The sequence below is a fragment of the Argentina silus genome, assembly GCF_951799395.1.
Source record: "Argentina silus genome assembly, chromosome: 9".
Lineage (NCBI taxonomy): Eukaryota > Metazoa > Chordata > Actinopteri > Argentiniformes > Argentinidae > Argentina > Argentina silus.
The window spans coordinates 9,676,397-9,689,100 of record NC_139663.1 but is presented as its reverse complement, the minus strand read 5'-3'; the positions used below and the strand labels follow the sequence as shown (position 1 = coordinate 9,689,100).

The 12,704-nt window shown below is 47.1% G+C and overlaps 1 protein-coding gene across 3 annotated transcripts; it reads left to right on the top strand.

The window, feature by feature from the left end:
- The first annotated feature begins 1,543 nt into the window (after positions 1-1,543).
- Positions 1,544-11,867, top strand: st8sia6 (ST8 alpha-N-acetyl-neuraminide alpha-2,8-sialyltransferase 6). 3 transcript variants are annotated; one of them, XM_083676667.1, is made up of 8 exons: positions 1,544-2,143; positions 3,947-4,027; positions 4,210-4,287; positions 8,064-8,208; positions 8,348-8,460; positions 8,620-8,712; positions 8,982-9,455; positions 10,502-11,867. In XM_083676667.1, the coding sequence occupies exons 1-8, from the start codon at positions 2,061-2,063 to the stop codon at positions 10,722-10,724; spliced, it is 1,290 nt and encodes a 429-aa protein (XP_083532793.1). In that variant the 5' UTR covers positions 1,544-2,060; the 3' UTR covers positions 10,725-11,867. The 3 variants fall into 3 exon arrangements, with proteins under 3 accessions (XP_083532793.1, XP_083532792.1, XP_083532791.1); XM_083676666.1 differs by having other exon boundaries at positions 1,544-2,161; XM_083676665.1 differs by having other exon boundaries at positions 1,544-2,161; positions 3,944-4,027.
- The last annotated feature ends 837 nt before the right edge of the window (positions 11,868-12,704 follow it).

Here is a 12,704-nt window from a genome sequence, read left to right as displayed (position 1 = left end):
TTCTCTCTCTCTCTCCCTCCATCTATCTGTCTGTCCCGTCCCCCCCCCCCCCCCTCCCTCTCTCTCTCTCTCTCTCCCTCTGTCTGTGTCTCTCTCTAAGTCATTTCCGGGTGTTGGTTTAGTTTCCCTGGGGATTCAGCCAGCACCACTGCCATGACACAAACAGGTTCTCATCGCAGTTTTATCAGCTGAGACTCCTCTCCCCGAGCCCACTGTCCCCCGAGCCCTCTCTCTCCCTCCCTCACTCTGCTCTCCTCCAAGGGTGGGTAAAGCTGTTATTATTAATAACCCTTAAGAGCTGATACTGCAAACTGTTACGACTCAGTTGTGTCTAGGGTAAAGGGAAGTACGTAACAGATTTGACTAACTAAAGGCAGGAATCTTGAGCGCGTTGGTGTGAAATAAAGGAGACCAGACCAGGATGGAGTGAACTGAAATAGTGGTATATTGTAAATAGTGTGGGGGGGGGGGGGGGGGGTGTACGGGCAGTGTACACACAACACAACAGACACACACAACACTAGCAGCCCACAGGCCAAGGGGACACGGATGTTGCCAAAGAAAAGAAAGTAACAAAAATCTAGGAGGGTTAGGAGAGGCTACTAACTGATCCTAACTAAACATCCAAACTCAAAATACCTCTCTGACTAACTAACTACTCTGACCAAGGACATCAAAATGTACATGGTTGGCAACCACCCCTTTCCTAGTGTATCTATACAATAGTTCCACCTACGTGTGAGAGTATAGAGGCCTCTGTCTTACCTGCCCCAGGGCCTGGACCATACAAACAACTACCACACACACAATCAAGGTAGGGGGAAACAAGTGTCAGTGTGGATACATACATCAAAGTGTACAACAAAGCATGAGCTCAGGAAGAGAGCGACTGGCATGCAACACACCGCTTAAATACTAAATGAAGGGAGTTGATTGGGGTTGGACTGGGATGGCAGGTGATTAGGAGGATTGGCAGCAGGTGCAGCAAATGGGAGTGGTGATGTCGCCCTATAAAGAAAGAGGGAAAACAGAACAGGCAAACCTACGTGGAACGTAACACAAACATAGTTGAGCTGGATCTTGAAACACACCCTAGCAAGTAAAACTTGCAAATCCAGTGAGGGAGAGGGTGAAGTGGGTAATGAGGGAGGGGAAGAGATGAAGAGCGAGGAAAGTATAGATCCGGTTGGCTGATAGCCCCTGCCCCAAGCCTACTCTGACCCTCATTGGCTAGGTGAAAAAAGGTCCCTGCTTGACAGACACACACACTCAGACCCACAAGTCAAGAGGCAGACCATAGGCTAATTCAGTACCAGGCACTCATGTTACTGCCTGCTCTTTATGCAGAGGGGGAGGGGCAGAGACGGAGAGGGGGAGAGGGAGTTAGTGGGCGGGGGATATCTGGGGGAGGGAGGGGGAAAGTGTAGAGTAGGCTGGGGCTCTGGGTTGGGGGGTGGAGAATGCCGAACGAGCAACAGCTTGAGCTTTGGGACTCCAGTAGAAAGAAAGTAGGAGTGTGGTGGAGAGCTGAATGAAGGAGTGAGAGGGAGTGAGAGGGATCAAGGAAGATGAAAGGAAACAACACATATCAATCAATGTGAAGGAGGGGCTCACGGACAAAAGACTGGCATTGTTTTCCCTCTACAAGAGCAGAAGGACAGACAAGTACAGAAGGAAGGTGCATGTGGATGTAGTCCGATTTTTATAGGGTACAATCTTCAGAGATATGATTGTCTGATTAGGAAGAAGGCGTGCTGGGAGTCTCTCAGAGAGACAGAGAGACAGAGAGGGTGGAATAGTAAGAGAAGTGAGAGAGACACAAGATTAACGACCCAGTCAGAGAGAGAGAGAGAGTGAGATACATTCGGGGAGAAAGAGCAAGGGAGGGAGGGGTGAGAGGTACAAAGAGAGAAGGAAAGAGGGAGAGGGTGCATGAACCAAACTAATGTGTGAGTGCTGAGTGAGGGAAAATAAGAGACAGAGGGAGAGGAAGAAGCAGAGGAGGAGGAGAAGGAGGAGGAGGAAGAGGGGCCAGAGGAAGTAGCAGGAGGAGGAGAGGCATGAGGGGACTGCTCTTGAAGCTGCTGTTCTCGTTGATGCTCACCCTGCTCATCTTGGGGACCGTTCTGACCGCCCTCGTCTGGTACGTCTTCAGCGACAGGTGAGTCAGACTCACGCCTCACACCCCCTCCTCCCCCCTCATAGCAGAGCAGGTGTGGCAGGAGCCTTTAGCCTTGGGGTAGGAGGATTAGGACCGGTGCTAGCATGGTATCCTTCAGACGCTAGCAACAAGAAGAGGGAGGGAGGAGGGGGAGACATGTGTGAGGATAATGTTGGAAAAGCAGCAGAGGTGTACACACTTCAGCTTTTGATAATGTAGTTAACCTGGTGAGAGGGAGAGCACATCGGTTGTAGAGAGTAGCTTACCAGTTGAACAAGACAAGAGTTGTGCAAGGAGTGAAATATGATATGTTTCAGAGTTTTTTTTACCCTCTCTTTCTGCATGCTTTGGTGGTTATGCCGTTCAATGGTCCCCCCTCAACCACCCTCCCCTCTCAACCTCTCCAAAAGCTGCGGTTTTCGTGCATGTTGCTGTGGGTATCTTTGCTAAACTGCTGACACACCATGAACCTGTAGTCATAAAAAGAGAGGGAAACATTTATTTCTTTGCGAAGTGACGAAACTGCTAGATTTGATATCATGAATCCAACTTTCTTAGCTGACTGGGGAAATAAACAAGACTACTGTTTATGCTTCAGTTATGATTCTCTGAAACTTGATGCAATGGGCCTATCCGGTCATAAAGAGAACCCATGAAGGGAGTTGATTGGGGTTGGACTGGGATGGCAGGTGATTAGGAGGATTGGCAGCAGGTGCAGCAAATGGGAGTGAAACATTTATTTCTTTGCGAAGTGACGAAACTGATAGATTTGATATCAGGAATCCAACTTTCTTAGCTGACTGGGGAAATAAACAAGACTACTGTTTATGCTTCAGTTATGATTCTCTGAAACTTGATGCAATGGGCCTATCCGGTCATAAAGAGAACCCATCTAATGCAATAAGCCTTGCTGTCATAAACAGAACCCATCCGCCTATGCCTCGAGCATGGTTCTGTGGTGGTTCTATAGTGGATGTTGAGATCAAGAAACAAGTAGTGCAAAGCAAATGGTTAGTGCATCCTGGGTGTAGAAACATCTTCATGTACATAACCTCTCCTTGACCCATTGTTTGAACAAACATAAATGTCAAACATTTGCATATAGTTTGTATTTTCAACATCGGTCTATTCCTAGAATGTGTTATAGGTACAAGGCGATCAGAATGGTTAAGTAAAATATTCATACAAAAGGTCACCTTAGAATGCCTTTTCATGCTGTTAACAAAACACCTCTGACAAATGCATTGTTTGTTTATTTTTGTTTTGTGTGAAACTTGAGAGCCTTTTTCTATCTGTACAAAACTAAGCGTCATGGTCTCTGCTTCGGACACTAGGCTCTGGTTAGTCATATAACCAGCTGTTACTTCACATTTGACACCTTACCTCCGCCCAATATTGTGTGACATTGTGTAATCATGCAACCTTAGCTATGTGTTGTTTAAAGTTGAAAGGTTTCTGGTTTCTGTGTATAGGCCTGGTTCGGGTTTCTGATTAGACAGTACAAAATGTTCTGGCTCAGTTCAGTTTATTTGTGGTTTGTGAGCAATGCTGTTGTGAAATGCCACTTAAGCGTTTGAGATAATCTTTCTGATAATCATTGACAGGGCAGAAAAGGCAGCAGAATGCGTTGGGTTAGCTGTGTCTTTCATGCTTTCATGTTGCCTTCAGGCCCATTACGACCAATTTGGTGATCTGTTTTCTTCTCATCTAACTTTTTTTTTTTTTTTTTTTTTTACTTCTACTGATCCCCTCCTTTCCTCTCCGTCTTCTGGTTTGTCTTAGTAGTAATGCAAGACTTGACAGCTCCTTCCACCATGCTCAGAGGAATGCTGGTGCTGACCAATCCAGCGGATGCAAGGGCTGCAGGTGAGAACCGATGCCCCAGAAACCACAAGCCATATCCTCTACTCAACAACCCAACTCAACAACCTCATCTGTATAATTTCTTGATATGCATTTTGTGTGTTTCATAACTGCTGTGTTACTGTTATGTTTGTGTGTGTGTGTGTGTGTGTGTGTGTGTGTGTGTGTGTGTGTGTGTGAGAAAGGGACAACATCATTGACAAAGTGGTGGAGCGCTACTCTCACAGCTGGAGGAAGCAGGAGGACAATTTCAAAAAGTTCAGGTGAAACATGAAAATAAACACACTCAAAACCAGACCCTAAACCTAAATCTAAAATCCAACACATGTCAAATATCACACATAATCAAGGGGTCATATCCGTTTTACCTCTAAAAGAAAACGAAACTATGTTGAAGTGGAAGTGTGGAAATGTACTTACTTCTTCATGCTATTAGTGGAAGATGGGTCATGGTCATGTGTGATTATAACACAGTGGGTATTTCCCCCCTCAAGACTATGGCCCTTAGCTTCCTGCCTCTGCCACCACAGTCTTGTTCTCTTTGGACTTCAAGAACTTCAATAAGATTTATGAATGAACACTTGAAAGGAACAACCCCCTCAGAGCAGGACATTCTGACAACCAAACTGTTCCTTCCCATTCATCTACATGCATGTATTTCTCTCACAACAAAGTGCTTTGTAACCCCGTATTGAGTATTTCCTCATTTGTTTTCTGCATCAGCTGTCACCAGTGTGTTGTTATATTCTCTATATTTAACAGTATAGTGTAGATTAGATTAGATTAGATTCAACTTTACTGTCATTGCACAGAGTACAAGTGCTGAGACAACGAAATGTAGAGCTGGGCTATCGCCGGGATTCTGAGTTTAGCAGAGTAACAGCTGCAGGGAAGAAGCTGTTCCTGAGCTTGCTGGTGCGGGAACGGAGACTCCTGTACTGCCTCTCGGATGGGAGGAGGGCAAACAGTCCGTGGCTGGGGTGAGAGGTGTCCCTACTGATGCCTCGCCCTCCGCAGACACTGCCTGCGTTGGAGAACCTTGATGGCAGGGATTTGGGCACCGGTGATGTACTGGGCGGTTTTCACCACCCGTTGAAGGGCCTTCCGGTCGGAGACAGAGCAGCTGCCATACCACACTGTGATGCAGTTTGTCAGAATGCTCTTGATGGTGCACCGATAGAAGTTGACCAGGATCCTAGGAGACAGATGGGTTTTCTTCAGTCTCCTCAGGAAGTATAGACGCTGCTGCACCTTTTTGACCAGGGTGGAGGAGTTGAGGGTCCAAGAGAGGTCCTTGGAGATGTGGACACCCAGGAACTTGAAACTGGAGACATGCTCCACCTCCATCCCAGTGATGTAGATGGGGGGGTTGTCTGCAGCCCCCAGCTTTCCTGTGGTCCACAATGAGCTCCTTGGTCTTCTTGGTGTTGAGGGTCAGGTTGTTGTCGGCACACCACACCGCCAGGTGCTGGACCTCCTCCCTGTAGGCTGACTCGTCACTGTTACTGATCGGGCCTACCACCGTGGTGTCGTCTGTGAACTTGATGATAGTGTTAGAGCCATGCATAGGCACGCAGTCATGGGTGAAGAGGGAGAAGAGAAGAGGACTCAGCACACAGCCCTGTGGGACACCGGTGTTCAGGGTCAGGGTGGAGGAGGTGTGGTTGTCTAACCTAACAAACTGGGGTCTGTTGGTCAGGAAGTCTAGGGTCCAGTTGCAGAGGAAGGTGTTGATGCCAATGTCACTGAGTTTGGTGACCAGCTTGGAGGGGATGATGGTGTTGAATGCTGAGCTGAAGTCAATGAACAGCATCCTTGCGTAGATGTTGTTGTTATCCAGGTGGGTCAGGGTGGAGTGTAGTGCCGTGGAGATGGAATCTTCTGTTGACCTGTTCGGGCAGTAGGCAAACTGTTGTGGATCCAGTGTGGGGGGTAGGTGGTCTTTAAGGTGAGCCAGGACCAACCTCTTGAAGCACTTCATAATGATGGGGGTGAGTGCAACGGGGCGGAAGTCATTCAGGCCCGCTGCAGCAGAATGCTTTGGCACCGGCACGATTGTTGCTGACTTGAGGCACATGGGGACAACTGCCTGGGCCAGTGACATGTTAAAAATGTCACTGAAGACCTCGGCCAGCTGCCCAGCGCACGCCCTGAGCACACGGCCAGGGATGCCGTCAGGGCCAGCAGCCTTGCATGCATTCACCTTGCTCAGTGCGCAGCACACATCAGTGGTGGAGAGTGTGAGGGGCTGGTCATCTTGGTGGGGCTCAGCTTTGATGGCTGGTTCCTTGTTGTCCCGGTCGAAGCGAGCGTAGAAGCAGTTGAGCTCATCGGGTACGGAGGCAGTGCTGGTAGGGGAGGCTGTATTTTTGGGCTTGGATGTCCGTATGGTAGTCCAGGGTGGCCTGAGTGGTGAACATGCTCCAGTCAGTGTGTTGAAACTGGTGCTGTAGTGTAGAGTCTGCTCCCTCTGACCAGGCTGTCCTCAGTGTTGGTTTCACACGTTTGATGAGTGGTGTGTACTTGGGGAGTAGGAACAATGAGAGGTGATTAGACCGTCCTAGGTGGGGGAGGGGGAGGCTTTGTAACCTTTAGCAATGTTTGTATACACATGATCTAGAGTGTTGTCTCCTCTTGTGGGGCAGGAGACATGTTGGTGGAATTTTGGGAGTACAGTTCTCAGGTTGGAGTGGTTGAAATCCCCTCCAACAATAAAGGCTCCATCCGGGTGTGCAAGTTTGTTGTTTGCTAATAGCAGCATGCGTTCTTCAGTTCAGTTCAAGTTTATTTGTTACGTCTCATACACGAGTGCAGGGATTAAAATTCTTGGGCTCGACTCCTTGACAATGCAGCATATAATACAAATACGCAGTAGTGCAATGAGGTAGGACAAGACAATAAGTGACATAGTACAATATAAGTGAGAGGGTTGGGCAGTGACGATGTTGGGGACACAAGACAGTAGACTTGACACAATTCCAGTATAAATAGTAGAGTAAAAAAGTGGTTCAGTGGAATGTCATTATTGTTGCACTGTGCCATTGGTGTAAGAGGTGTTGTTAAAGTGACTATGCTGGTAGAGTCCATTCTGTGGTTGTGCTGGGGGTAAAGTCATGGGTTCGGGGTAGGCTTGTTCATGAGCCTGATGGCCTGGGGGAAGTAGCTGTTGGAGAGCCTCTGAGTTTTGGCCCTGAGGCTCCGGAGGAGGCTCTGTCTTTTGGACGGCAAAAATATGGAAAATATGGACGCCAAGGAAGCTGTTGACCCTCTCTACTGCGGTCCCGTTGATGGTGAACAGGGTCCTGTTCCCGGCCTTTCTTCCTGAAGTCCACCACCAGCTCCTTGGTCTTGTCGGTGTTGAGAGAGAGGTTGTTCTCCTGGCTGTACTGGGCCAGGCAGTCGACCTCTCTCCTGTAGGCCGCCTCATTGCCGTCTGTGACCAGGCCAATCACTGTGGTGTCATCAGCGAATTTGATCACAGAGTTGGAGCCATGAGTGGCCACACAGACGTGGGTTTACAGGGAGTAGAGGAGGGGACTCAGGACACAGCCCTGGGGGGCTCCTGTGTTGAGGGTCAGGGGGGTGGAGGTCTTTGAGCCCATTCTCACTACCTGTCGTCGGTCCGACAGGAAGTTCAGTATCCAGTCGCATAGGCTGGAGTTGAGGCCTAGGTTCCTCAACTTGGTGTCGAGCCTGGAGGAGACAATAGTGTTGAATGCTGAACTGTAATCAACAAACAGCATCCTCACGTAGTTGTTCCTCTTCTCCAGATGGGTGAGGGCGGAGTGGAGTACGGTGGCGATGGCGTCGTCAGTGGATCTGTTTTGCCTGTAGGATCACTCTTTCATTGCTAGCTTAGCATTAGCATCCAGGGGGGACATAGGCTGCAGCAATAACAATAGCTGTAAACTCTCTAGGCAGGTAAAACGGCCTATACTTGACCATCAGGTTGTCAGTGTCAGGTATGGTGTAAATATAGAAATGCCTATGTGTACTATTTGGCAGTGTGTGTCATAATCAAGAGGTTGTTATCTCCCAGGTCTATGCTGAGTAAAAGGTGCCAAGGCCTCACCAAGGCCGTCGTCACACAGGCCAACACTCCACTGGGGTCAAAGGTTGTGTACGATGGCGAGAAGAAAAAATCTCTCCAGGTGACCCCTGAACTGTTCAGCACGTTCGCCAAGGTTCGCTGCCCTAGCCCAAACTCACACCTGAATCACAAGATTGTGTGTGTGTGTGTGTGTGTGTGGATGAGTGTTTGTGTTTGTTTAAGAAAGAGCGTGGCAAGACGTAATAGTGTCTGCTTGTTTGTGTTGCCTACAGGAGCATCCGTTTATGAATGCAACGTGGGAGACATGTTCTGTTGTTGGGAATGGGGGAATCCTCGCCAATAGCAGCTGTGGACAGAGGATAGACTCCGCCCAGTTTGTTATCAGGTGGGGGTCCTCTCCTCCACACAGTACAGTATATCTGTCTGTGAAATGTTGAAACATACTCTCAGCAATAATTACATATCCCATATCTCTATCTCTCTGTCACAGATTCACACACTGATTCCTCTACTCACTCTCTTTCTCTCCTTCTCCATCTACCAGGTGTAATCTCCCCCCTCTGGAGAACGGCTATAAGAGAGACGTTGGCAACAAGACAGACCTGGTGACTGCCAATCCCAGCATCCTTCTGGAGAAGTGAGTGTGAGGACAAGATGTCTTGGTGAAACTCATAGGGCTGACTTTGATTCTCTCTCTGCTTGTTGTTTTTAGGGTGGGAGGGTGACATGATGAGCACTGCTAGATGATACTTTATTGTTTGTTTGTGCAAATGTGGATTTGCATGATTTCTATCTACCAAAGAGGACACGAAATGTAGTCAAAGCAGTCTCTCAAAGTTTTTGGGCGTGTACTCTTCCCTCACTCCTATATCTCTCTGTTTCTCTCTCCTTCACATCATCCGTTAGATATGGGGGTCTGCAGGAGCGCCGTCGACCGTTTGTGGAGAGTCTGCATAGCTACGGCGACTCCCTGATGCTCCTGCCTGCCTTCTCCTATGGCCACAACACACCTGTGTCCCTCCGGGCCCTCTACACCATCCAGGACTTTGACAGTCCCTCCAGGCCCATCTTCCTCAACCCAGAGTACCTCCAGAGCCTGGCACGCTTCTGGCGGGCACAGGGCCTGAGGACCGTACGGCTCAGCACGGGCATGATTGTGGCTAGCCTGGCGCTGGAGCTCTGTACCAATGTGCACCTTTACGGGTTCTGGCCCTTCAACCAGCACCCCGACGGACGCCAGCCTCTCACCAACCACTACTATGACGACAGGCAGAGTAAAAAGACAGTACATGCCATGCCAGCTGAGTTTGACCACCTGCTGAGGCTCCACAGCCAGGGCGTGCTCAGGATACATCTGGGAGAGTGTGCGCCAGCCACCAGGTAGGCCCCACCACGTGAGCCAAGCCTACAGCCACAGTAGACACACCATAGGAGGGGCATAGGGCCCCCTCTCCCAGTATCACCTAGAGGTCTTACCCAGTCAGGCACATTCAAATGCTCTGCTACGTGTTAGACTGGATGGCTTTGTGGCACTGGTCTGGTTCTCAGCAACAGGGGCATGGTTTACAGTATGTGCTAGCTAACTGGTCACGGTGGGGGGTCAAGGTGGATGCTGGGACTTAGTCTTCTCAGGAGAGAGACCTGAGTTGGCCTATCGACAGTTGACTGAAATGCACTGAACTCAAAACGATAGCAACAGATAGAAATATCATGGAATGTAAATACACAAAGTATACATATCATATGCTCTATAGATATACAATAGTATTTATTATCATGACTGTTCCAGCTGGAATCTGGAAGAAATCATTTTGTTCAGCTCCAAGTGGGAAGCCATTGTAAGGGCCAAACAGAGGGTGTCCTGAAGCTTGTACAGCAGCCTATATGTTAAGCTGAGGCCTTCCCAACTGCAAGGGGACAGTGTAGTGTCTCATGTGACAGTAGCCACAAACACCAGAAAGAGCTTTTAAGAGTCAACTGAATCTCTATCCATGTAAATCACATACCTCTTTGATTGGACAATCCTTAGCACAACTCTAATGTCAGTGCCAGTTCAATGATTGAATGTATTGTCTTTGCTACATTATGAAATAGTTTATCATACTCTGACCTTATTTGAGAATGCATTTTGGGGTCAAAACTACAATATTTAATTTTGAAATGACAACATAGTAGAGACCTGTGCATCAGCTCAGCTAGTAAAAATAAACAGGGACTGCAAATAGTATTAAATACATAACTCAAGTTATTTATACATTGCAAAGATAATCAGGTCCTCTAGTGTCATTACTCTGAGTTACTGGTAGTTCGATGTTTGAAAGAAACCTAAGGTGTGTTTTACCTCTAAAAGGAACACGCTGATGTTACATAACCATTTCTCAGTCCTGAGAGATATTTTCCGTTGTGGTTCTTGCTCCATTTGACAGTTCTGGATGTAGCACAGATGAGATGAGCTGGGCCTCAGCCTCTGGCATCAGTCTCCCGGCTGGCTCTGTGGGCAACTCCTCACTGACACGCAACAGAACCTTAAAGAAGCCTCTGGCTGGGCAGCTCACCAAGGTCTCCGGACCCTCAGGACACTCGGCACCTGAAGACCCCACAAGGGGTTCAGAGCAAGGGATGAAACAGAGGAGGAACAGAAAGAGATAGAGGATATGACATTCGTAAAAACATTTCTGGAGAGTCAATTTATTTAAAGGTTACCATGGTTACCAGCTCACAGAGGTTTAAAGCCCCTGTGTTGACACGAAATGCTACCCCCTGTGACCATGGTAACCAGACAGGAATCTGCACTCTGACAAAACAACATTTGCAGCACAACAAGCATAAAGCCACAGGGGTCTACAAGAGTACTGAGAGAGTGATGCAGATCACCCTTTTATTCCTGTAACGGTTCAGTGGAGTCTGGTGGAGGTAGAAATTGGAGGACGGGCTCATTGTAATGCATGGAATGGAATGAGGATACAATGAGCCTGTCCTTCGATTTCTACCTCCACTAGCCTCCCCTGGTTTACATACACGATTCAAGGCCATAGCTGCTAGCTGCTTCAAGTAGATTAGAACTGTATCACTTTAATCAGAGACTTAATAACTTGTGTCTGCCATGACAATGAAAGCTGAGTTTGGTGTTGTCAATGACAACATTGCCTTCTTAGGATGTCCTCACTCCCAATCCATTATGCTTTATCCACACTTTTTTGATGGATGTTCACAGAGTTCAAAAATGCTGGCTCTCATGCAACCACCAATATTGCCTTAATTTATGTATGTGATATTGAATAAAAATGTCTTAGCATCAGATTGTTGGAGAGTCATCATTGTGTGGGTCACACATGTATCTTTCCTATGCTTGGTCAATGAATGTTGTTTCTCATTTCTATGAGGACCATTAATGAGCGAACAGTTCTCTGTGAAATTATGTGAATGCCTATGTCAGATTTGTTGTTAAGGACAAGTGTGCAGATACAGTGAATAAAGATGCTTATCATGAAAATGATTTGTATGAATGTATGTACCATGCAAATAATAATAGCCTATTCAAAACAGTGGCTCATTCAAAATAGTGGCTTATTCCAAACAGTAGCCTATTATAAACAGTGGTCTATTCAAAACAGTGATGTATTGTATGAATATTTGGCTGGTCGATACAGTATGTTCTGTCTTCTCAGTTTTGCCTCGGTAATTTGTCACCGAGTAATCAACAGGCTAACATCCACCACTAGAATGCACTATTTCTCTGCCACCCAGTGTCACTAAATCTTTTCTCATAGGACATCTTGTACTGTCTGTAAATCACTGGTGTTAAATGGGAATAAAGTATGTTAACATAATCAAGGATGTTGATAATGATTATCATCTGGGTTCTTGATGCGGTTGTTGTGGTTGTTACTATCAACTTGACCACCATCCTCATTATTACTGTTATCATCATCAATCGAATCATTATCATATTTGTGAATATACTGTACATGTGCATACCCACCTCTTATAGTGTGTATCCAGTTCTACCATGTTTCATGTATTTGCATCTGAAGCATATTGGTCACTGCTGTAATATCAGTGACTTTCTTGTTACTGTACCTTCCAGTCTAGCAAGCTATTTCCATTCTCTGTCTCTGGCTGCGGGGGTTCCCACAATTACCGGCCTGACCAGACACGCTAACATCTGGATCCTGTTCTTATAGGCTGTAGGCAAAAACCCAACCATGGAAAGCACTGATGCTTCTCCCCTTATCTTCCCCTCACCAAATTTATAGCATCTAAATTCCATTCCCAAAATTACATCTGTGCACGGTCAGTGCACCCAGTCAATTAGAGCATTCATGGTGGACTTTGGTTTCCTTTTAGAGAGCTGCTAGGCTACTACAGTACAGGTTGCAGTGACCTCATTGTAAGTCCAGCTGCTGCACTCAGCTCTGACCCACTGGCCATTATCTCTGGGAAGCTTTTATTTCAGGAAAACTCAAAAAGCATGCTGGATCTTTCCATTTTTATACTCTGTATTCCCCTAGCACTTCAGCTGTTTACTCACTAATGAAGTGACTGATCAGTGGGAAAAATGGACTGTAAAACAGAGGGAGGAAATAGTTTCCACTCCATTTCTTTTGGATTTTTCAGATATTTAGAATT

What these genes read in the sequence shown, in the direction of transcription:
- st8sia6 (XM_083676665.1), top strand. Translation starts at nt 2,061, where the DNA reads ATGAGGGGACTGCTCTTGAAGCTGCTGTTCTCGTTGATGCTCACCCTG. An exon ending in TGTTCAGCACGTTCGCCAAG is followed by an intron (nt 8,209 to 8,347) that starts GTTCGCTGCCCT and finishes TGTTGCCTACAG; the next exon opens with GAGCATCCGTTTATGAATGC. An exon ending in TCCGCCCAGTTTGTTATCAG is followed by an intron (nt 8,461 to 8,619) that starts GTGGGGGTCCTC and finishes TCCATCTACCAG; the next exon opens with GTGTAATCTCCCCCCTCTGG.